The 24054-nt window shown below is 36.6% G+C and overlaps 2 protein-coding genes across 2 annotated transcripts; one reads left to right on the forward strand and one right to left on the reverse strand.

The window, feature by feature from the left end:
• The first annotated feature begins 12506 nt into the window (after nucleotides 1-12506).
• LOC110854377 (uncharacterized protein C119.18) lies at nucleotides 12507-23363 on the forward strand. The gene is made up of 4 exons (XM_022102807.2): nucleotides 12507-12845; nucleotides 22579-22662; nucleotides 22743-22898; nucleotides 22977-23363. Exons 2-4 carry the CDS (start codon nucleotides 22612-22614, stop codon nucleotides 23073-23075), a joined length of 306 nt encoding a protein of 101 aa, XP_021958499.1. The 5' UTR covers nucleotides 12507-12845; nucleotides 22579-22611; the 3' UTR covers nucleotides 23076-23363.
• Nucleotides 19214-20446, reverse strand: LOC110854375. Its single transcript, XM_022102806.2, has 3 exons — nucleotides 20092-20446; nucleotides 19883-20023; nucleotides 19214-19812 (listed from the first exon to the last, which is right to left on the reverse strand). The coding sequence occupies exons 1-3, from the start codon at nucleotides 20207-20209 to the stop codon at nucleotides 19661-19663; spliced, it is 411 nt and encodes a 136-aa protein (XP_021958498.1). The 5' UTR covers nucleotides 20210-20446; the 3' UTR covers nucleotides 19214-19660.
• Nucleotides 23364-24054: the final 691 nt, after the last annotated feature.

Here is a 24054-nt window from a genome sequence, read left to right on the forward strand (position 1 = left end):
GACACTACTACAGCTATCTATATAGGTTCTATCTGCAAGCAACTTATTTATCAATTCACCACTTCATATAGTACCGTCAACAACAGTTCTGTTCTCTCTCCTAACTTCCATCCACCAGCTAAGCTAGAGCGGGACAGGATTTTGCAAAATTTCGCCCGGGACTTGGCTTTGCGAATTTCACTCTGCACTTACTCCTCCTGCTGCTGCTGCTCCTGGCTCCTTACTCGGGACAATTCAAGTAGTGACTAACGCTGGCCGAGGTAAATACTCGCGTTTTCAATTTCCACGCACACGCAATTCTCGTCGTCCCTACGTAGTCGTAGAAGTAGAGTCGTCGTATGTTCTGGTGCCGTTATATTTTGCCTTCTTTTTGCCCAACTTCGCACTTGTTTATTATTACGAATAAATAACTTGGCAGCAGGGAAACTAAAAAAAGAGAGTCCCCTCCTGATGTTGCCCCCTCTTTGTATGTATGACTTTGCAATTTCTCCGGAGTTGGAGTTTTTGGCAATAATAATGGATGGTGTGGTGGTGATACGAAGTGTGTTTATGTATCTCTATTATGAGTAGTTGAAAATCGAGGTAGTTGTTAAATTGACTTTTGATATTTGTTTTTGTTGGAATTGCTTTTCTTTCCTGCGTAATTATTCTTCTTGTTGAGCATCCATAGGTTGATTTAATGCCCGAGAAAAAAGACACGGAATCTTATACGAAAATTGAGTCGATGATATACAAAAGTGCAAGTAGTAGTGGTTTTGGTTGATGTTGAGGTAGGATTTTGTTGTTGGGTGGTGGTGGCAGTTGTACACAGGAGGTAATTATCCAGTAATTAATTGCTACTGCTCCAAGTTAGTTGTGTTTAGTTAGAGTAAAGTGATGAGCTTCTTTTTCTTCTTCTTCTTGTCTCTCTCTCCGACTTTTTGACTATGAATCACTGTTTGTATGTTGAGTAATTTAAATAAGAAAGGCTGCTTCTTTTTGGTTAATTCACTTGATTTGTACTGAAGTATAGGCTTTGTAATTTGATTTAGTAGTAATAAAATAGTAGTAGTATGTTGGTGGTGGCTTGTTGTTTTTTGTCCAGCAGAAGAACTTGAGGTTTTCAGTATTTTACTTGACTGTATTTGAGCCGGCCAAAAAGATTCAATTGAAATAATATTGTTGTGTGTGAATACAAAAAAAAAACAGGAATATCCAAAATGCCGATAATGAGACGAATATTAAGAAGGGTTGTCTATATCGTTGCTTGTGTGATGTAGTTGGTGATACTTTTTTTTAACGCAGGCAAATTAAGTGGAGGAGTATATATAGTTGGATGGGTGGGATGAGATGATGATGCTAGGATGACACAAGAAGAAGGATGATGATGATAGTTTACTTAAGTGTATATATTACAGTGAATGCTGCCAAAGATTTTATTTAGCGTTGGTGGAGGAGATGGTAGGATAAATTGTTGGAGAGAATATGGTCGTGTAGGTAGCAAGTATTATCATCTCTACTCTTCTCTCTCGGAATATATATTACTCTTCAATTGAGCTTTGGTCTTCTTCGTTTTCTTGGTTTCGCAAAAGGTTGTAGGTTGACTTTAATTAGCTCACTTGTACTTGTAAAGCAGCACTATGAATTCTGAATTGACAGCAGCACGTAGCAGCAGCGTACTTAAAGTGCTGTGCTGTAGTTAAACGACGACGACGACGCTTCTTCTCCAAAAGCAACTTGTTGTTTAAAGATTTTGAGGAGAGAAGCCGTCCTATTGGTTTTAGATTTAGACGATGAAAAGGATTTTGGTTGATGGTAATTGAAAGGTGGTGATGTCATAAATAGTCGGTTGTGGGAAGGAGGAGGAGTGGTTTAGAATAATTCCTTTGTTGTTATTGTTTTCTGGACGTGGTAGAGATAGATAGCTATGGTATGTAGGGTGACGTTGTGTCAAATATTTAACCCTTATTCCTTCCTTTTTAAGGACCTGGAAAATAAAGAAGAATCATTTAGTGTGATGGCATCATGGTCCTTTAAATTTAGTACTTTTTATATAATAGTAAATTATGTTTAGAGTAATGTATATAGTAATTGTAATAATCATCATCATCAATTCATTTCATTTCATGGAAGTGTAATCGAAATCTCGAGATCAAAGGTTGAAAGCCATTAATTTAATTTTGATAACGGAATGCTGAATATGGAGCTGAGTGAGAATGAGAAGGAAAATAATAAGGCTGGGAACTTTGTGGAATTGAGTTATTTAGCGTTTTTATAAATACTTGGTTTTAATAAGTTTTTACTTAAAACAAAGTACTAAAACTTATACTAATATAGTCGGGTCATTGAGGTCATTTCTTTAATCAATGTCATACATTTGTACATCTCTGGTGCAAATCAAATATGGAACATTCCTTTCCTTCAGAACCCCCCATGGGCACCAACCGAGTCGACCATGCATAGTCGAGTCGTGTGGTATTTCAATGTACCCTGCGACAAGAGCTTTATTATTAGCCAAGCAAAACCGCAGGTGCGTATGTTAAACCGAGTATTTCAGCACGTGCCATCATCATAAATAATCCCATGCATTGCATTTCGGAACACCACATAATAATACATACATAGTAATGTAGTTGTATGTATGATTTTGTTGTCGGGTTGGTGATAGCGATAGCTTAGTATGTATGGATGTCAAAGCATACATAAATAAATACATATATAAAGATAACCTCACATTTCATCTGATAAACTGCACATTCTTCATTTGGAAAACATTTTTTTCTTCTTGTGTCATGTATGTTTGACCCACTCAAGTCCATTTTTATTGACCCAAGATAACTCGATGTTGCGCGTTTTGTTCATGTCAACCCAACAATTATTGTTGTTGAAAACATTCTATACTGCCCTCAACCAAAATGAAGAAGAAGCCATCATAATCATCCATGTCAGAAATGAGAGTAAATAACCGACAACATCTCCATCCATCCAGCAAGCATGTTTCTATCCAGTATATTATCATCAAAGAAAAGAAGTAAAAAGTTGGCCTAGATTTCTATAATACATTTATTTGTCCGGGATATATATATATATATTTTTATACGTGGCCAAAGTCTCTCTCTCTCCACCACTTTGTATCCCATTTTTGTTTGATGATGTTGACTACACAAATCCAGCCAGTGAGCCATATATTACTCTTTTACAAATCAGAGGGAGGTTAACTTTTTGCATGAGATGAAGAAGAATTTATTGAAAGCTCATCGCAGTCGCAACTTTTTAACCCAGAGGAGAGGGGAGAGAGAGCTTATAAAAAACAGCAATAAACAAGCTATCAGTGAATTCTCTCCATAAATCATGCCATGAGAGGTAGCCTTTGTCAGGTAGTTGATCTAATGAGTGTGGGCGTTTCTCTGTTTGATATTTTGATTCGATTTCTGATGGAAGGCCAAAGATGGACATGTCTTTAGACACAAAACTTTAACTATCGGCGGTGAGTTTGTAGTGTATATAAATTTTCTCGGCTGGAAAAATGATTGTATGAGAGAAACATTCCAATCCTATATCATGATGGTAAATATGATGCCGCTTGCTGCTAAATATTATATAATATCCTGCCCAATATTTATTATGGCTCATGCTTTCTATGATGGTCGGTCGGTCGGTGTATGAATGACAACTCCATTATTACACTTCACCACTTTTTTTTGCATTAAACGAAATTTAAACTGATGAATTGCAGTTGTCTTTGCGGATTTTGTGTTTATCAAGTGTTTATCTTATTATATCTGTTGTTTTATCGGCACTCCTTATCTACACAAATAATACCACATTACAATCCTGTTTAGACAGATTAATGACAAACAATTACAGAGGAAAGAAGAATTCTTGACGTTTATTAGTTAACAAATAAATCGATTGCGTGCTTTTGCCCAACTGTAGGTAGACCATGCATAACACACAGGATGAAAATGAGCAATAAATAATAATCAATAACAGTATTAATTGGAATACTATTATGATTTACTATATATTATTGTTCATTGGGAATACTGGAAACCAAAATAAATTTAATTTCAATTATTGATTTAATTCAATCCACTTTGCCATATTTTTTAAGAATTAATTTACCCTAATCTAATCTAATAGTTTATGATGCCTTTAAATATGTATGTTATACATACGTACAGCAGAGTATTTTTATGATTTTCGGATGATGGCGTAGGAATTTAAAATATTGTTATTTCTTCATTTAAAAGTAAAATGATTTCTTATTCTGTTTCCAATCTTTCCTTTCTTTGAGCAAGTAACAAATGCCGAAATGAAATGATATGTACGATATGATTGAATTTGTGTGTGTGTATCTCTCTCAAATATTAATTTATTTGTATTCCCAACATTTTTTATCTGTATCTACGTGTGTCTGTGTATGTACACATCAGTTTTGCTGAGTACGCAATCGTCAATAAAATCTGTAAAAGGATATGCTTCGCTTTTAAAAATGCTCCACATTTATCACCACTTTACTTTACCAAGCTGGGCTCTGCAAGCTAAGCTCTCTTCTTCCACTAAACTAATATTAATTCCGTTCCCAGGCTAGCGGAGAGCCATCAACATTTCGCAAAAAGTATTTGAATTTCAAATCATTCAAGATCGGTTGTCTCCTGCGTCGTTTAAAATTGGTTTTAAATAGTAATATTCCAACCCAACCAGTAACCATCAAACGTGGCCCAGCTTACACAAAAGGGGAAGGTTGTTTGCAAATCCTACGGTGTTGTTGTAAGTATTAGTATTAGATAAGTATAAATATGGCAGCAACAGCAGCAGCAGCATCAGCATCAACTATCCCATTGTATATTTCAATACGACTCTCGGCAAACCGGCATCAAATTAGCATTGAAGTTATGAACTACCAATCTACAATTCAGCAATCGTGTTACTGGTTTTGTATATATAAGTTTAAAACTTAAAAACATGGAGGACATTGCCTTGGGGTGGTCACCAAACCAAACTTACTTATTCACCGTGCAGGCAGTAGTATTAGTAAGTAAGTATATAGCTAATATGCTAAATAACTATGCGAATGTGACTGCTGCCAATTCTCTGGTCCAAGTTTAACCCGTTCTTTTCCACATATATTCTCTCTCTTTCTCCCTCCCTCCATCCATCCCTCCCTTAATATTCTCCTGGTGCATATTCCTTTTTCATATGCAAATATGATAAGAAGGTGAGCACTAAATTACTTGCTCGGTGGTGTACGTATGCGAGGAACTTTTGTTTACTAAATAATACCAGAATTTCGCAGAAATCCTCTCGAGTTTTATTCATTAGCCGAAATTAAGAAGGTATGTCAATTTGCTGTAGAGGTACCCTGCCTGCTCTCTCCTTAATAATAAGGACACCTCTCTTTATGAGAAGTTTAGTAAATTTTGCCATCTACCACATTATGCTTCACCGAGTCCTTAATTATATAATTCGTGGAGCATGGAATTAACCTAACCTAAACCATTTCCTCCTGGCCGGAGGCTGGCTTTTCCTCTCTCTCTCTCGCGAAATTAAAACCCTTTCTTTGTGTGTGTGCGCTTGGATTATATTATTCCCTTTTCTTTTCCCCCAGCTAACATTCCATCCATTCCTTGCATTCTGCTGCCTGCTAACTATCTTCTCCTTTGCGAAATATGAACCTTTCATTTCATGGTTTTCTTCTTTCCTCCTCCGTCGCCACACACCATGGAAGACGAGGTACGAGAGATACATGCATATAAAGCAAATTAAGGGTACCCATGAGCATAATAAGATAACATGCATCATTCATAAATACCTAGGTCGTCGTCGAGTGGGCAGTAATATCAACTCCACCACATCCACACTAGTCAAGTATATAATAATGCATATGTATGTAGATAACATGGCAGGTACTTTGGAAGTGGCTAATAATAATAATAACATGATATGATGGACGTCGTTTTGGATTCAAATCTAACGAATTCCGGTGCAGTATTTTTTATCATTCATCTTAATTAAGCAGAATTATTATTTCCTCCCCAAATCAAGAGGCCAGTCAACAATGTGCGGAAAATATGTGTGTTTGAGCAGCTTTTTTTGTGATTCATTACTTTACTTACACTATAATACGGTTTGTTGGTCGGTATTCTACTTTTTTTATCTAAATGCGTACGTATATATGTAGTTAGTTGGGTTAAATTGCATTTATTTAGATTTGCCTAGTTTGAAAGTTTGGTTGGAAAAACCATTTCAAAATTTATTGATTGAATTCATTCATTCAATAGCAGTTGAATACCCGGCAATTGCAATTCTATAAATGCAGGGTTTCCTATATTGTATGTACATGTTCTGCCTCAGTTATAGGGTTTATTTTCCATTTGCAAAATTACATACTACTGCAAATTCCTCATTCGTCAAATCCAGCCTAATGACATGAATGACAAAATTCCCCAGAATGCAAGCATACAACATATACATATGCACACATATGAGGCTTAAGCGTTTTTCTTCACTGCAAATGACTATTCACTGCGACTCTTATAATGGTTATTATACATGGACAACAATGAAGTATTGACACTAGAGAGATATGTCAATACCATAAAAAATGTAGCAACTTGACGCTTTCTTCCAAATGATAAAAGTTGCCAAGAATTTGACCAAGTTAAGAAACCCCTTGTTTAATTATGAATGAATGAGTTTTTGCACTGTTTGCAAAAAAATATTATATACATACATGTGCAAAAAAATCATAAAAAAATTAACTAGCATAAATATCAAGATAGAAAATTGATATCTATTGTAAAATCAACCTCCTATTTTATAACTTTCGTCCTCGTTCCTTGCCAACTTTTTTTCTGCACTAAACCATACTTAAAGTCGGGATTAATAATTATGTAAATGGATAATAGAAGACGGAACATATAGCAAAATAATCTTTTGCAATATTACATCAAGAAAATGTTTGGTTAATCAAAATCAAAGCTAAAAAAATTCTCAAGAGGAGCGCTTATCACTTTGGAATATAATTCCTCGCCAAACTTGTCATTCAGCATTCCATCTTTCTTCTCGCCGTTTGTTGCAGCATGAGTTTCTTGGTGTTATTACGTTCAAATTTGGTAGGCAGGCAGTCAGTCAGTTAGTTGGTCCTGTCCACGACCAAGTAGTAAATACGTAAGCAAGTAACCCTTCTTCTTCTTCTTCTATCTGCAGCTAAAAACTATAAGCTAGCAGAGCTGTTCATCTTCTTAGTTATGCATATTATGCTCGCACAACAGTTATTTTCCTTCTCATCATTTTCCATCTCAATCTTTCATTCTATTTGGATTAGTAGGAGCAAAATGTTGTGCAAACCCTCGTCGCCTCATTCAATCAACTTGTGTTGCTTATAGGCAGGCCAGGCGTGCAATTTTGCAGAGCCAAATAATTCTAGGAAATAAATATCTCGCATTCTCATTCTCATTCTTCGCGAGGGTAGGTTAGTTAATTCAGAGATCGAGTTAAATAGTTCGACATTTCTTCGAGTTATCAATACTTATTTGATTAAATCGTGTCGATTTGTTGTTGTTGTTGTGGTTTATATCGATATCGATACCGATAGTGTTATATATATGCAGGCACATATATACGTATCTATGCAGCATCTCTCTCCCTTTTTAGTTGGACAAGGATTACATTGTATTGTTGCGTAGTGGACGCCGATGCCATGTTGATACCTGACTACTTAATTTAATTTCATTGACGGTGACTGTCTGTGAAGATGACTACTTACTATCGCGGATGGAGGTCGGCGTTTGGATTCATTTGCCAAGTATTCAGCACACGGATCATGCTACTGTCGATGATATTCTCACAAGAAGGATGAATGAGTCGTGTTGAGAAGGAGATGACTTTGACAATTTGAGTTTTACTTACAGCTCCAACATGTTTATTTAAACTCGTCGGCGACCCGTGTAATAAGTAGGGTTACCTTGTTCAAATAGGGTAAATTCTCTCGCTTCCTGCCCCAGAAATGTTATTCTGGCCCAGAATTACAGTACATTTTATATGCATACCGACCGACCCACCGACCGAGAGAAGAAAGGAGACATTATTATTATTATTATGAGATTTGAATCCGTGTCGTACTCCATATTTATTTTAATGGAAAGAGTTGTTAAACTTTTATAACCCACCAAATTCAAATGGAGTGTGCAAGAAGGAATGCTATTCATTCGCCATGCATATGAGAGCTACTTGTTCGAGAGAATTGATGACTTACAACAAGCATATTATTATTTGCTGGTTAAGACCGATTGTGTTATTTAGTGTTACTCCAGTCAGTAGGCGTTCTACTATATGTGCACCAGAATCTTTTTGCACATCTGGGAAAGAGGGATAGGTCATGCATGTTTCTGCAGTTGCGTTCTGTTCTTCTTGCAACGTTCCTCTATCTATCTATCGTTTCGTTTCGTTTCGTTGGTAATAATTCTCTGACAAGAGTTAGCCAGCCAGCCAGCCAGGCAGTGAGCAATTCAAGAAAGAAGTAAAAGATCGTTAAAACCTATTCTGTTATCATATATTACCACATGAGGTAGTAAACGCTTAAAATTAAAAATCTGAAACTGTAACTTGCAACTTGCAGATGATCATGATGATGATGGGATGAAAATGCAAATGAGCAGAATCCATAACGAGAGTAATAGTAGAAATGGAGAAACAACTAGTTATCCACCATCTACTTAATAGTTTTCAAGCTTTCGATTTTGTTGTGCAAAAGGAGCGAGAGTTTTGGTTAAAATCTGTCATTATACGCCATCAGAGTTATATGGTGAAGAGCAACCGTCTTGGTTTGCAAACCAGATTTATAAATCTGATATCCAATGACGTTAAAGGATAATTTTTCAAATTTTTCAATATAAGAGAGCTGTGTGAATGTTAAAACGTGAATGTCAAGTGGCAAGTATTTATAACAACGTTTAAGGATTCCTAGTAATCAGTTGTTGCTCATTTCAAAAACTGTTTAATTTCTATTTCCAGTAATTGCCCTCCGTACGCTCCATCCATCCATATGTGCTAATACAAACAGTTATTAATGTACGTTCTTGTATTTGCCGTTCTCTGAACAATTTTGATATTTCTATCGATCCTTTCGTTTATTTAACAAATTGAACATGCTATTTTTCACGTGATGATGGAGTTTTCTGGATGATTTGCACTAGAATGCAAACCACCGCTACTGGTACATGCAATGAGTGAATGTATGCATATTTACGTATGTATGTATGGGTTCATCATTTCATACATCCTCGCTATTATGATTACTATTAATAATATATGTGGTGGTTCGCCTTATCTTCATTTTACTATTTTTCATCCTTATATTCATTCATATTTCTATTTCTGTATGTTCCCTTGTTGCAATGAATTTAGTGAGAATAAGGCAAGCCATGCATGTGTGGTAGGCATATGTACATATAAAAAAGAAGAGCATCACACAACCAATTTTTTCCAACCAAGGTAGCAGATAGATACAGATACTTATTGGATAATAGACGACGACGCGGATGGATTTTGCCGTGGTGGCTGCCAAAATAATGCGGTACGTTATGTGTATGAATATGCTAATATTCTTGGAACTTGTGTGTGTGTGGCTGTTTGTTAAAGCAGCCTGTAATAGTTAACAGGAGTCAAAAGCATCCTCCTCCATCATTCGGTCTTATCGCCATGCCTGTGATGAATAGCATTTGGTAATGCATGTATAATTCAAATACTCGACAGCCTCACAACCTTTGAGGAGAGAGGAGGATGGATGGATGGATGGGATTATTGTTCTTTTAGAGATACATGCTGATTAGGAAAAAATTTGATGCCAGGAAATCATAAAACCTCACATTTTAAGAACTCGCTATCGAGTTTAATAGTTTTGGTGGAGAATTTGACCACTTTTACCTTGAAGGAAGAAGAATATATTATTGGTGCGATTCGCAAAACGATTTATTTGCATCGTCATTATTCAATTTGCTACTAGAAATCCCTCACCGTTATCTTATCTGCTTCTTCCCCAACTAGTGTATGTATATCTGTGATAATATGCGAGTGGAGGGTAGAGATTTGATCTTATCTAACGGTAAATCTCAAGAAGCGATACGCAAAAACAAAAAAAGTCGAGATCTGGATAATGTTTATGTAAAGGTCGCGTACACAGACGTCACTTCTTTTCACAGTTCGGCTCCAGCAGAATCACTTGTTATTGGGCAACAACAAAAGCTTAAAGTTAACTGTCGGCTTTAAAATGCAACCTTTGACCTCGCAAGACCATGTAAATTATTTACCTTTGAAAAAACGACTACGACGACGAAGATGATGATGATGATCGGTACTTAAAGAGTGTTACAGTGAAAAAATAATAACAAGATAAATAGCTTACTTTCAAAATGGTCCAATAGCTTAATTTAGCAAGATTCGTTGTTTTTCCTTCTTATTATTAATAAATAAATAATTATTAGGCTCTGGCTTCACAACACACAAACAAACACAGCTTCACATGTACATAGATCCGTTTAACACACACTAATCCTTGCCGATTCTTAATAATTAATTAAGTTCTGTTGTTGGATGAATGATGCGTCAAGTACAAGTTTTCTTAATAATAACAAGAATATTGTTTATTATTTCGTTAGAAATATGTACATACGCCAGAAATTATTTCCAAAATCACTTTTTGATTAAAACTCGTAGTAGTGTCGACGTTTTTTGTACATTAATATTTCCTTTGTCACTCGAATATTGATGCTGGACAAAATTATTAAATATCAAGTGGCGTAGACTTAATACAACACAAATTTTCACAAACTTTCATTCATTCGTGAAAAGAATTTATGTATGACGATATTTTATTTTTGCACGTCTTTTTGAGTCAAACTCCCCTTAAAAACTGAGGAATTAACTGAATGGCCCACCATTTCACTACATTTTACACAAACTGCTGCCGTGTCCACTTGTACCAGTAATAATAAGTACCAGTAACATTTAGTTTTTTTTATTCTGTCCTCATTAATGGGGATATCCTATCCTATTTCCTTAATAGGCATAAATGTGTTAAGTCCGCATGTGCTTGTTTGTTTTGTTTTGTAAATTTAACTCTGTCTTCTCCAAAAGAAAAATTACTGTACCAATTTTATTGTAAACTGCACGTTTTAAATCAATTGTATCTTATCAATTCACAAATTGTTATCCAGTTTTAATATATATTTTTTTCTTCTGGCGCGGCACAACTACAACGTTCCCACTATTTTCTCTCCCCTTTATAGTAAAAGTCTGCTTCTTTTTTCTGTAACAATAGTGGCCAAAACGTTGTGTAAAATGTCACTTTGAGTTGGTTTTTGGATCTTTCTTTAGAATCTTGTCCTTACAGAAGAATGCTTAAAGGTTTAACAAAAATCCAAACCAACAGCAGAGCGCATCTCTCTCTCTCTCTCTTCTCTTTTAAGAGACGACTTTTATATATTTCGCTTTTGGTGGAGAGGTCCAACAACAACTCTTCTCTTACCCTGGTCGAACTAACTGATTCAATTCTGTTAACTCTACTGCTGCTGACTGCCAGTTCACACACACATAGTAAACCATACATACGTAGATACGTATGTATGTAAGCAGGCACAGCATCGACATCACTTAAACTTGACTATATTCTCCAACTCCAAGCTAATAACACGGAGTGAAAAGAACGTTATGTTATGTGTAAAGTAAAGCCATGTTAAGGCGAGAATTTATAAGCTGAAGCAGTTCAAGTGGAGTTTAGTGAAGGTTGTATACATGGAAAAAAAACAACGCCTATATGTAATGCTGCTTTTGCTTATGTATTATTGCATGGTTTGCTTCAAGAGATATGAGAAGGAGTAGTAAGTAAGTAGAATATGTATGTATGTGTGAAGTGAATACGGAATCAGTGAGTGCTAGGCGAATCATGAAACTTGCTTTATTTTTTAACTCTAGCCATGAGTTAAGGGTATCATGACATGTATGGCGAATAATTTTACATGATGTGATCAGTATTTTTAATAATACTGCCAAGTATAGAGGCAGAAAAGAAAGGGTTGAAGGGTGAGCAGCTCTGTGCACAATTTTTAAATCTGTGATTCATTTGTATTTGTCCAATATTTGAATCAATCGTTAGCTATATGGCGAATCAGCCAGGTTAGTTGACGGTTCAATTCTTCACATGACATGACAGACAGGGATATTATCATTACGAATGACTATGACACATGCCCGATACCAGTTTTTGTTTCGTGTGTGCGGCAGGGAATTTGTCCCCCGACTTATCACATCATATTTGAACACTCTTTGCAAACATGTAAAATCCAAAGATCTTTATTCTCTCTTGTATCAAGCCTCCAACAACATAGCTCCACGTACTTATGTACGTAGGTAGGTGATCCAATCCGTCCAGCATTATATTACAGCATTTTAACATTGGAGTATACAAGTCCCAACAACATAACGTAACACATCTCCTGTGTACGAACATCCAGAGTATGTATTATTACAGAGATGAAAATGAAGTTAGTTTGTGGATTGGTTGTGATCTTCCCTCAAAAAATTCTCTCCGTGTTCATTTTGGTCGTATTTATCCCCTGAATAAAGTGTGAAGTAAAGTGTAAGTCTTGTAGTTAGGTTGGTGGAGAGGAGGCAGGCAAAGGAAAGGGTTAAAGGAAGGAAGGTTGTTCGTTTCAATGAGGAGAGTAATAAAGCTGTACGTAGCGTAAAGATTTACCAGCTAAACTAGTCCGAATAACAAAATCTACACACTGGCCATCCATCCAATAGCTCTGTAAAAGAGAGAGATTGCATTAGAAGGGGGAATTCACGTTATCATTGCATTGGTAAGTCACTTTGTGCGGGTTATATCTCGCCGATTTTCTTTAATGTAGTAGCACACAGGGCGCAAGTAGTAAGTTTGAGTCGGGCAAAGCGCCTCCATTCTCAAATGGCCTGCATGTACAGCACTACGACTACTGCGTAATATACTGGTACAGTAGTAGTAAAGTAGTAGAATTGGAGTTTTACACATAGCAAATACCAACCACACTGGCCAAACAGCATAACCCTTTCTTTTGCAAAATAAATGAACGAGTGGATGGGAACGGGAGAGCGTGTTGTTAAGAGATGAAAACGGATGGCAAATGCTAATAGGCAGTTACAGTGGGACATCAACACATAATGTGGGAAAGTTTTGCATATCTGGTATATTCTGGTTGGAAAGAAAACAAATGGATATATATGTGCTTAAAAAGAAGGGGGAAATTTGCAAGTCATACATACTTATGTTACGTAAGGGGGATAAATTATAGGTGTAAGTAGCCCAATTTATTTAATCGGCATTAAAAAGTGTGTATATTCTTACTTCAAAAAAACATGTCATACGTATACCTGTGACTCTAAAAATTGTCACGTATGTATTTATAGCCATATCTCTATCCGTATCTACTTTGGCAGAGTTTCTGCACACCCCAAAAGACCATTCTTTCCTTACAACCTAATTGCAAAACATCCTCCTCCTCTTCTTCTCTATGTTACATAAATGCTTCTTTTGCACAAAGGAAAGTGTGAGTTTTTTCTAACGCTTCAGATTTGGATGGAATTCCATTTTCCATTTTGTGAGATTCTTCTTCTTCTCCTTCTGCTTTGAATGCATCACGTCGTTTTCCTTTTGCTCATCGTGTCTTTTTACATAGTTGCAGGCAGAGAGATAGCAGGGTAGAAATAGGTGTGGGTTGTTGAATGGGATGATAGTGGGCTCTGTGCATGAAATGAAATTAACCACCCCAACAACAACATGAAGAAGACTGGTTGCCGGAAAAATTTAAATGGTTAAATATTAAATGTACGTCGTCGTTGTCGTTGTCGTCGTTGTCGTCGTCATTTGTGATAAAGTCAAAGCCTGCCTGGTGACAGTTAAGTTGGTTTGGTTTTTGATGGTAACTTGTTTGTGGAGTCATTTCATAGTAGTAACAGGATAACATTGGCAGAGTGCTTTGTGTATACTTTTAACCTTTAACATGATGATCGTCGTCGTCGTTGCTTAGTTTGGTAGGTTTCTGAATGTACACATGTATATTAACAAACGGGTGGATTGGACCGAGTAACATTGTAACGTATAACATAACATACATCAAGAAATTTTGGCTTGCTTCTATAACATAGATCACAGCCGTATCACAGCACGAACTTTACACCGCATCGTATGCACTTTGTTGTAGGATGATTCAAAAAATTCCTCATTTGATGCTCCTTTGCGATTTAAGCCTTTTAGTTGTTGTAAATTTAATGGGATTAAGTAGCCAAACTACTCGGCTGTTGTAAATTGGAGAATGCAGGCATTCTTGTGGTTAAAGTTTTGGTGGATTCGAATAATTAAAAGTGCGAAGGTTTATATTTAACTTTTTAATTGTTGCAACAAATTATACTGAGGTTACGTTACGTAATGGTATGTACAGAGGGAGACGAAAAAAATCGTCGTAAAATCGGATATGCACTCGGATTACACAAAACCCTTTTTTCCCCGATATTTGTGAAAATGTGGTATGGTATTTCTGTACAACGCATTTATTTAACTGCAGTTACTTACATAATTCGTGGCAGAGTACATATCGCATTTTTTCTATGCAAAAGCTCTTAATCGCGAGGCGGCGTAATTACTCGATTTGGCGTTGTACTTATGTACGTCTGCATGAAAAAATGGCGTGTGTGTGTACTTGATGGTCAAGTTGACACAAATTATTTCCATCTTGCTTGCTGGTGGATTGGATTCTTTCCTAAAAACATGAAGTTTTTTTCTTTGCCCAGGCAAATAAGTGTGCAGTGTGAGGCGTGGGATCCTTTTAGCAGATTAGAGTGATGAGATTAAATTTGACGTAGGCACATTTGTGTGATGATATGCTCAGTCGGTTTTTAGAAGGCTGATCTCATGCCATCATCCACAGAGGAGTGCGAAGAAGAAGAACGTAATGTTATTCTGTAGCTTTTGGCAAATATTATTAGTTGACGTTACGTTACTTCATTTTTGTTGGCTCGCAACGCAACTCTCCTCTCGTGTCGTGAAATAAGGCAAAAAAAAGCTATTGCCTTGTTTGATAATTCTAAAAACTATATGCTTAAATTTGGTGGTGCTTTTTGCACCCATCCGGTCACAGTTTTACTTATCACACGACCTTATATAATTGCAGTTATGTAACATGTTTACGTATACGCAACGGGGAGGGATTATTTAATGAACAATGATTTAAGAGGGTGAAAAGTCAATGTATGAAATATGGCTTCACATCACAATGCACACAAGCTACATAGTTTCGCACAAAGAGAGGAATGTTGTTAAGTATTTTTCGATAATTAACTATCGCTATTGGCCATGTTTCATCCTCCTCTTTGTTCTGACCTTTCTCAACTTGACCAAAAAAGACGATATACATACTTTTTCTTTTCATTCAGCTGTATGTAACTGTTGTTCTGTAAAAGTAGAATTAATTCGTGCCAAGTGAACGGATATGCATATGTCTAAAAAAAAGTTGACGTTGCTCTTGACTTTCCTGTGAAGCAAAACATACCATTGGCCTTGCACTGTACAAGATAGATATTTTCGTAAATCCACTCTCACTATTTTCGCATTATTAATGGATGGCCTCAATTCCTATTCCTTGTAATGTGAAACCATTCAAACAAACCTGGACCAACTCAACAACAAGAACGAACCGACTTCACACAGAAAAGTTCGCATTTCGACTCTGCGGATTTAATCAAGTTGGGTTAGGTCATAGCTTCATAAAATATGCAGAAATATGTCTGCCCCATCCGAGAAGAAATACCGATTGCATATTTCGTCGTGAGGTAAGAGGAGAAATCTGATGATACCGTTCCCACAGCTCTCGAAGAGGTTACATAATTCAGTTGACATTATCTACTCTGCCCACCAAGAAGAAAATCCAGATAAGGGCTGCGATGTTGATCCTACAGCCCTCCTGTCAGTTATTACCTGCTCTTGACGTTATTTAACCGTGTTATGAAGGACTTTTCGCTACGTATGATCGACATAATGCGAAAGTTTGTCCGTCCCTTTTGATGCTTGGCATAATTTATATCTATGTACCCAAAGAAAGTTTTTAGTTCAAGTTAGATCATCAAATGTTGGATTGGTTAGTTATGGATGGGATAGGTATGTATGCTAACTTTGGTCTGTTTTTATGAGTACTTCTTCACGGTGAGGTGACTAATGCATACACACATAAATACCGGTGAAAAGTAGAGATAGAGTTAGTTTGGGAATATTCTATAATCTGAAAGGGATCCTCTGAAATGTGAAATTATAACGATATACATACATATTTTCGACATGTATGCAATGTATCGGTTGATGAGTCGGGTGTTTGTGCAGATGGGCGTCTCACGTTTTATCTGAGGCAAACACTGTCAGCTTGGAATTTTTGCCATTACTCTCGTGACCATTGTGTAACACGTAGTCTAAAACTCTAACTCGTCTGATTATTATTCCAACTGCCGTCATTCATTCCACGAACGAACGAATCGTACAGAAGATAGTTCTCTCCCGTAATATCGGGGGGATCTCTTCTTGTGAGCGGGTCGGACTTGTTTCCCGACTTGATGAGGGATGAATGACGTGCAAAACGGAAAACTTTTTTTTTTTGGAAAACGTTAGCTTTGTCGGATTTTAGGGATTTGCATCCTTGCACCTCTCCGTCCGTCCGTTTGACGGATTATGGGCGACTTTTTTTGTCTTGGCTGAAATTGTGTGGGCTGTTAGTGCTGGGTGTAAGTAAGTAAGTGGGTGGAAGGAAGGGGAGGTTTGTATGTAGGAGGGTAGATGTGGAAACGGTCACTGCAAATAGAATTCTGGTGATTTTGTTCGAGATAAATAGATTCTCTTTCTTTCTTTCCGGGGATAATGACATGCAAGCTGAGAGAGGAAACCAGAGATATATTTTGGCAATGGGCCCCGAATCATCTGCTTCCACTTGAAGTGCTAATTATGCCGACTTCCATCACTCATCCGAAGGATAGAATTTCAGCCGAGTGGGGCAAGTTGAGCAGCAAGAGAAAGTTTGCAAGAAGAAGAAAGGGAATCCATTAATTCAGGCTCAAACTGTTGTTGTTGTTGTTTTGCAACTTGTACTTTTATCGTTTTGCAATCAGCATAATCAAACAAAATTTCATTGACAAAATTTCTGCAGCATAATTAAAATACTTTAACAAAACAATACTGTCATTATAACTTGTGTATACATCGGATGATGATGGAAAGGTCACCTGAAATAAAAGTGGATGAATCGAATAGTGAGAGAAACTCTGAAAGAGAAAGTGAGAGTTATGTTTCTCTCTCTCTTCTCTTGTTTCTACTGCAGTTTCTCACTCTTCAACAGCATTGCGCAAAAAACTTGGAGGAGCAATAGTGCTACTAGCGAAAGAGGTTGGATTAGTGAGTACTTACGTATTCAAAAGATGTCCAGAATAGACATATTCCCAAACTTTGGGCCTTCTCTCCCTCTCACTTTCTCCTCTTCATTATTGTTCACACGAAGGCGGACAACAATCTTTTGGAGAAAGTCAGCAGTAAGAAGAAGGAGCGCACCCACGCAAGAAAGCGATCACATGCTCCACGTACGCAGTGACGAGGTACATACACGGTGTCGAAGTTTATCATTTCTCAATAGGTGATACGATTAATATATGTATGGGCTTAAACATTGTGTAATGCCCTCTTCTTTTCCAGCTAATTATGAATACATTTAAACAAGTTCAATGTTGTGTAACTTCAATTAAATCATCCCCACTTTGACAGTGAATACATACATTGATAATTAATTTTAATGAATAACTTTGACATTCAGCATGAGCATGACATTCGTATTTAAATAGAATAACCTTTACGCACTTGGGAAGACATATTTATTCTGTCATTCACGACATGCATGACGAGATAGAAATAGGCTGGTTATTACAACGTGCCTGTAATACGAATCAATGGGAATCCATAGATATGTGAGATATGTATTTACGAGACTGGCATGAACTTTTGCCTTGCAAAGTTTCTTATATATGTACGCCTGTTGTTGCTGGTTAACTGTCTCGATTCCCTTTGAAGGCAGGAGCAGTAACATAAAGTTGTTTAATAATAAATAAATCGATGTAGTATTTCGTAAGGTTCAGTTCATGCATGTTTTGAGAATAGAATCCGCTCTCTCTCTCTAGATTCAACCAGTTACTTGTTGTCAGCCAATTCAAGTAGTCTACATAGATTTAAAATGCCTTGAGCAAGATACAAAAAGTATTTTTCATCATGTTCATCATGCTGCTTCCAACTTGTAAACTTTCACCTTTGATCGCACTCAGTCTCTCTGACTTACAACCGTATTATTATATTTGAGAGCGAATCCGTAAAACGGGAAGCGATGGACGATCTTCATCATGATGATCATGATCGTTTCACTGTTTGTTATCCGTACGTATGTACGTACCACTTCTCTGGCATACATAGAACAAAGTGAAGTTTGGCTGAAGGAGGAAAAGTGGATGGAGAAGGTATATATGACTTTGACATGCAAATCAAAAGCAGCCCACACTCAATTTAAAACCATTTTCCAGAGATTTGGAGTAAGGCGATTGCGAAAACCTGAGGAAAATTCTAGATTTATTTTACTTTTGCCATTCTCACTTGCTCGTTTCTTGCGAATTTTGTAACCAAAACCACGACTGAAGGACAGTTTATATCCCTTATCGGAGTCGTACCTCTCTCTCTCTTTACCGTCGTGATGTGAAAGGAAGCTAATTTAAATTTCCAAACGTGTGCATATAAATACATGGTAAAAGGAATTTTCAAAGTCAAAATGTCCATATTTGATGAAAAGTGCATATAAATTCCGACCTGTATTGCTGTTTGAGGTGAAATTGAGGTCGACAGCCTGACATAAAAGCCGACATGAGATGGACATGACCTGGGCAACGGTTTTTGCACCACCACATTGAACACGAATTTGCTGTCCAGTCAAACTACTTCACAGGATTGTGGAAACTATTGTGCAGAATGTTCCATTATATTTTCATTAAAGTACAGGATTTTGAGGTAATTGGAAAGGTGTTCTAGTTCCAAAGTCTCCCTTTCCTGATGGGCAAAAGCGACTCTGCTTTTGAAGTTTGATTTGATTTTCATGTAAAATTAATTTTGGTCGGGCCTCTACGAACGTGGTGTGTCAGGCTTTATATATTTAGTTTGGCAGATTTCATGAATAATATTATTTTACATTCAATAAACAATACATATGTAAAAATAGCAAAATTAATGGCAAGGTTTCTCATTGGTATGTATTTGTGTCTGATATTTAATATTTAATTCTTGTTTAATCAGCAGCTTATAATTCTGCAAATCTATTTTTATCGCGCAAATAATTTTCACAGCATTCATGTTTTCGGCACCAAGTAAAATTGAGTTGTTCTTGAGACAAGTTTGAAATTAGTACTTAATATTTGTGCCTGTTACATCCCCTGACGGTTGAACAAAATGGTTTTCAAGGGAACCTTTAGTACTGTCCCATCTCGATTTTTGGATAGTCTTAATTGATAGACAATTTAGTATAACTTTAACTTTGTCATAGAACATACGGTGCAAAATCAAGTTTTCGCGAAAGCTGCTCTAAAGCCTGCAATTTTTCAACTTTGCAAATGTGGTTGGATTTACCAAAGCAAACAATATGACCAGATATCCCGTGAACAGTGACCTTCCTAAGTGACGGAGCGGTCGACGCCACCGGCCATTTTTCAAGCAGACATGCTTGAAAAATCCACCTATAATGGGTTTCATTTTTAATTATGGTGACAAAACTGCTTTCTAATCGAGTAAACAAATTGCACCCACCTTGAACCGGACATAGGCCACACTGCACCAAATTGGGGTCGTCAGACGAGTTACATCGGTCGCAAGTCCACAGAATAAGTCCTCCCTTTCCCAGCGTGCTTGATGTTGTCCCCTTTGGAGATTCTGTCACGCCATAGCACGCTAAGCAATTTATAAAACAATTTCATTAACATGTGCTTAAATTATTTTAACTACTACCACCGAACTACCTTTGTGCACTGCAGGAATTGCATTGCAACATGTCTTTGCACATGTGCCCGGATTTTTCAATAAATCCCAAACACTCATGGCAGATATACCGTCATTGGATGATGAAATGGTCGTCATTTTATGGATGGTATGGGATGACTTATATTGATAGTAGGAGTGGTGGTTGTCAAAAATTCACTTTTGAAACTCGGTTCGGATTTTCAATCAACAAACTCTGCAGTAATGAATCCTCAGCAATGAAAGTCAAAGGAAAATGAGAATTAAATTGTTCTTAAAAAGCTAAAAATTGTGAGACAAACTGCGTAGAAAGTTTAAGGCATGGAAAGTTGCAAATTTGGTGGCTGAAATAATGATGATCCCAGCACAAAGGAATAAAGTCGATCCCGGCAGCTGAAGGTACAGGTAGCACGGGGTGATATGATACACAACGTGCATGGGATGAGAATGCATATGGCTATAGACGGTCAGACTGCCTGGTGCAAGGAATCCAACGCCACATACACCACAAGATGTAGCCACACCCTTTTCGTGGTTATTTGTATATACGTAAAATTGCGATGGAATTTTGGTTGAATAAGTGCACAGGGTACATTTTTGGAGTTTGATCATGCACATTTAACTTATGCCCGTCCCGAGTCGTAGTATTTTTGTATTTTCGCTTGCATATATCGCAGCTAAAATTCCGTTGGTCACTGTGAGTAGTTAAGTGCCGGTCAAGCTTCCCTTGGTTTGATACCTTCAGTCCGCAAGTGTTGCAGTATAATTTTACTGATTCACTCCTGGGCGTATGTATTTTCTTGTGCTGGTTCACAATATTCCTTGTCTTTGCTGAGAAGTCACACATTGAACATTTGAATATTAGATTTTCTCTGCGATGCTCTGTGCGTTCGAAATGCTCCGTGAGTAAATAATTTCCGTGAACACTTGTCACCTGCAAATATGTTAAAACAGGACAGTAAGGACAATGGTTCCGATGATAACCATTTTAACTCGATTTCAGACAATGGGGCACAGATTGTAAGTACAAATGTATGCAACTTACGACTTAAAGCAATGCAACTTACACTTGTTGTGTCAGACTTGTTACTCCTTGCATCGTGTAGTTTGGTAGCATATTAAGCCACTGGTAATTTTAACAAGTCAAACTTTATTCTACTTTGTCTATTTTCTGGGGTGTCAGAAATCATGGGCTGTGCCGATTGACTAATTATGATATTACATTTGTTGTGAAGCTTATCATGCGATACCTTTGTCATCAAAAAGAACGCGATCACGACGAGGTTCAATAATGGAGACTCCGTTGTCGTGATCAATGTCATGCGAGATAGCGAGAAGAGTACTGGACGAGTCAGGTCGTTCCATGTGTTCCATATTTTTAGCAGCACATTCATTAGTAGGCGATGGAATCCCGGGAAATTGGACAGGTCGAGGCAAAATTCCAGCTTCTTGTGCACTGCTGAATGGTTTTTTATTCAAAATTACATGTTGCACATAACCATTTAATCCCTTAATTTGTGCTAGAAATAGTACTAGAGAGGATGATAATACGTCACATTGGTTCCGTCGCGATGGGGTATGTGAAACCCTTTCCCCTTTCCATCATCCTTCTCACAAACCGAGCAACGATGAGCTCCCAAATTATTATAGTCAACAGAAAATAAGCTAAAAATGCATTGAGGAGATAACATTTTAAACGTAATTCACTGTGGGCATAATCTACACAAACCTACCATGGAACTCCATCACTCTTTATCACAACTAAACAAAACAAATAAAAAATCACTGCTTCTTGTTATATTGTCATTTATTTTATGACAAATTATGAATTTTGATTTTTGAAAATTTTCGTCCATGACGTTGCAATAAGAAAAAAAACTTTTTGTAATGCTTAAAAAAAGTTTGACATTTAAATTTTGTTCAAATTTAAAAAACGACGAAATTCAAATTTTGAAAGTTTTGAAGATTTGCAGGTTGCATCGTTTTTATGCATATTGGTGATGAAATTACAGAAGTGTGAAAAATTGCACGTTTTAGTGCAGCTTTCACCAAATATTTCGCGATAATTACGATTTTTCACCGTATGTTCTATGACAAAGTTTAAGTTACACTAAATTGTCTATCGATTAAGACTATCCGAAAGGAAATCGAGGTGGGACAGTACTTAAGGTTCCCTTGTCAGTTACAAGTAAAATAATTATTTTAAAAATCACTGGTCAAAAATTATTTTCCGTAAGTTCCGTGAACAAATCGAAAAATGAAATGAAGAGCTCAGACTAGAAACACGCTTTCCATGAATTATTATTGGATTTTGGTTTCTTTCAGGACACCAATGAATTGAAGACAAAAATTTTAATTGCAACTCGACCATTCGCAACCGTTCATAAAAGTAACTAAGGCGCACTAATAAATATCGAGCAATCGTGTTAAAAATCTTCTACTCTTAAAATTATTTTTACAAAATTTTTACACGAGTTCTGTTTTCGTAGGATTTTGTTAAAACTCACAAATTGGCATAAAGGATGAGTGATTCAGAAAATGATTTCAATAACATTAATGGCAATAATCGAAAGGTATATGCTAAAAAACCTTGCATTTTACCAGCAAGAATACAAACATTAATTGCATTTTTGCATGCCCTTTAATTCTAAAGGTCTTGGATAGCCTGGATCCATCCTGTAACGAGTTGAAGCATGCTTACGACACATGTTTCAATGGATGGTTTGACGATACATTCCTAAAAGGAGAACATAAAACGAAAGAAATTCCATGTGATGCACTCCTACAAATTTACAGCGCATGTGTCAAGGTATCAACTTTTGTATGTTTTTCTACTTTATTTAATATTTTATGTATGTCATTCCTCAAAAATATTTTGACTTTTCAGACTGCACTTAAAGCAAGAAAGATTGAGCTTGATGATCTCTCCTCTGAGATGAATAATAATAATACATCAGGAGATCGAAATGATAAAAGGGTTGAGTGATAGACTGAAGAATAAGTGATTGTTTAGAAATACTTTTTGTATCGAGGACAAAAATGTGATCATTGTGCAAGCAATTATAAATTCCTTTAGACGATTAACCTAAAAACTTATGTAACCGTATTAAAATCACCCACTTCTGACTTATCCTTGCATCTCGGATTACAATTCCACACTCTAATTGAATTAGGCTAATGTCGTAATACTTATAATTAGAAATTAGTCGTGCTGATATTCAGAACAGCTATTCAAAGCAATAAAATATTACATGTGACACGTTTTTTTCTCAAATTGCAAATTCTCACAAATATTATTGCATGTTAGGCATATCTACGTACGAATTTGCCCACATGTGTAAAAAACGTGAAATACGATCCTGATCCTTACAACCTTCACATTAATAGTTATTGATACATTTCTTGTCTAATGTGTAAGCGATCTTGGTAATAAACTTCTCAAGTTTGGTCAACGCTTTTCTGACCCCAACGCTTGCGCCTGTCGCCCGCTAATGGGAGAATCATGCCGTAAATGGTAAATATAAGAGTTTTGTTGAAACATTATCGAAAATTGAATTGCACTCACTAATCCTAAATTTGAGCACGCACTTTGATTTTCGCTTTTTTCGGTTCAACTTGGTCATTAAGCAAGAAAAAGAGGACTGATTCATGGTTCAAGGGGAACTTTTATGTTTGAGAAATATTTTAAACAAAAAATTTGTTGTTGTTAAATTACATACAAACGTCCAACTAACTAGGCAATTGTATTGTTTCATCCTGTTTCACTAACCAGTGTGGAGTGGACTCGCACACAGCATCCGGTGTCAATTTTCTGTCCCTATTATATTTATACGAAAAGGAATAATCATCGTCTAGTTCACTTATCTTTATTGACATTTATTCAACACGCGTGCAAACACCATAACTCTAGAGATTTTTTGTATGGGCATGATTCTGATCTCATTCGGGGTCCATCAAGAAGAAAC

The sequence above is a fragment of the Folsomia candida genome, unplaced genomic scaffold (assembly GCF_002217175.1).
Source record: "Folsomia candida strain VU population unplaced genomic scaffold, ASM221717v1 Fcan01_Sc009, whole genome shotgun sequence".
Lineage (NCBI taxonomy): Eukaryota > Metazoa > Arthropoda > Collembola > Entomobryomorpha > Isotomidae > Folsomia > Folsomia candida.

What these genes read in the sequence shown, in the direction of transcription:
- LOC110854375 (XM_022102806.2), bottom strand. Translation starts at nt 20,209, where the DNA reads ATGACGACCATTTCATCATCCAATGACGGTATATCTGCCATGAGTGTT. An exon ending in AATTCCTGCAGTGCACAAAG is followed by an intron (nt 20,024 to 20,091) that starts GTAGTTCGGTGG and finishes TAAATTGCTTAG; the next exon opens with CGTGCTATGGCGTGACAGAA. An exon ending in TGGCCTATGTCCGGTTCAAG is followed by an intron (nt 19,813 to 19,882) that starts GTGGGTGCAATT and finishes AACCCATTATAG; the next exon opens with GTGGATTTTTCAAGCATGTC.
- LOC110854377 (XM_022102807.2), top strand. Translation starts at nt 22,612, where the DNA reads ATGAGTGATTCAGAAAATGATTTCAATAACATTAATGGCAATAATCGA. An exon ending in TTAATGGCAATAATCGAAAG is followed by an intron (nt 22,663 to 22,742) that starts GTATATGCTAAA and finishes TTAATTCTAAAG; the next exon opens with GTCTTGGATAGCCTGGATCC. An exon ending in TTTACAGCGCATGTGTCAAG is followed by an intron (nt 22,899 to 22,976) that starts GTATCAACTTTT and finishes TTGACTTTTCAG; the next exon opens with ACTGCACTTAAAGCAAGAAA.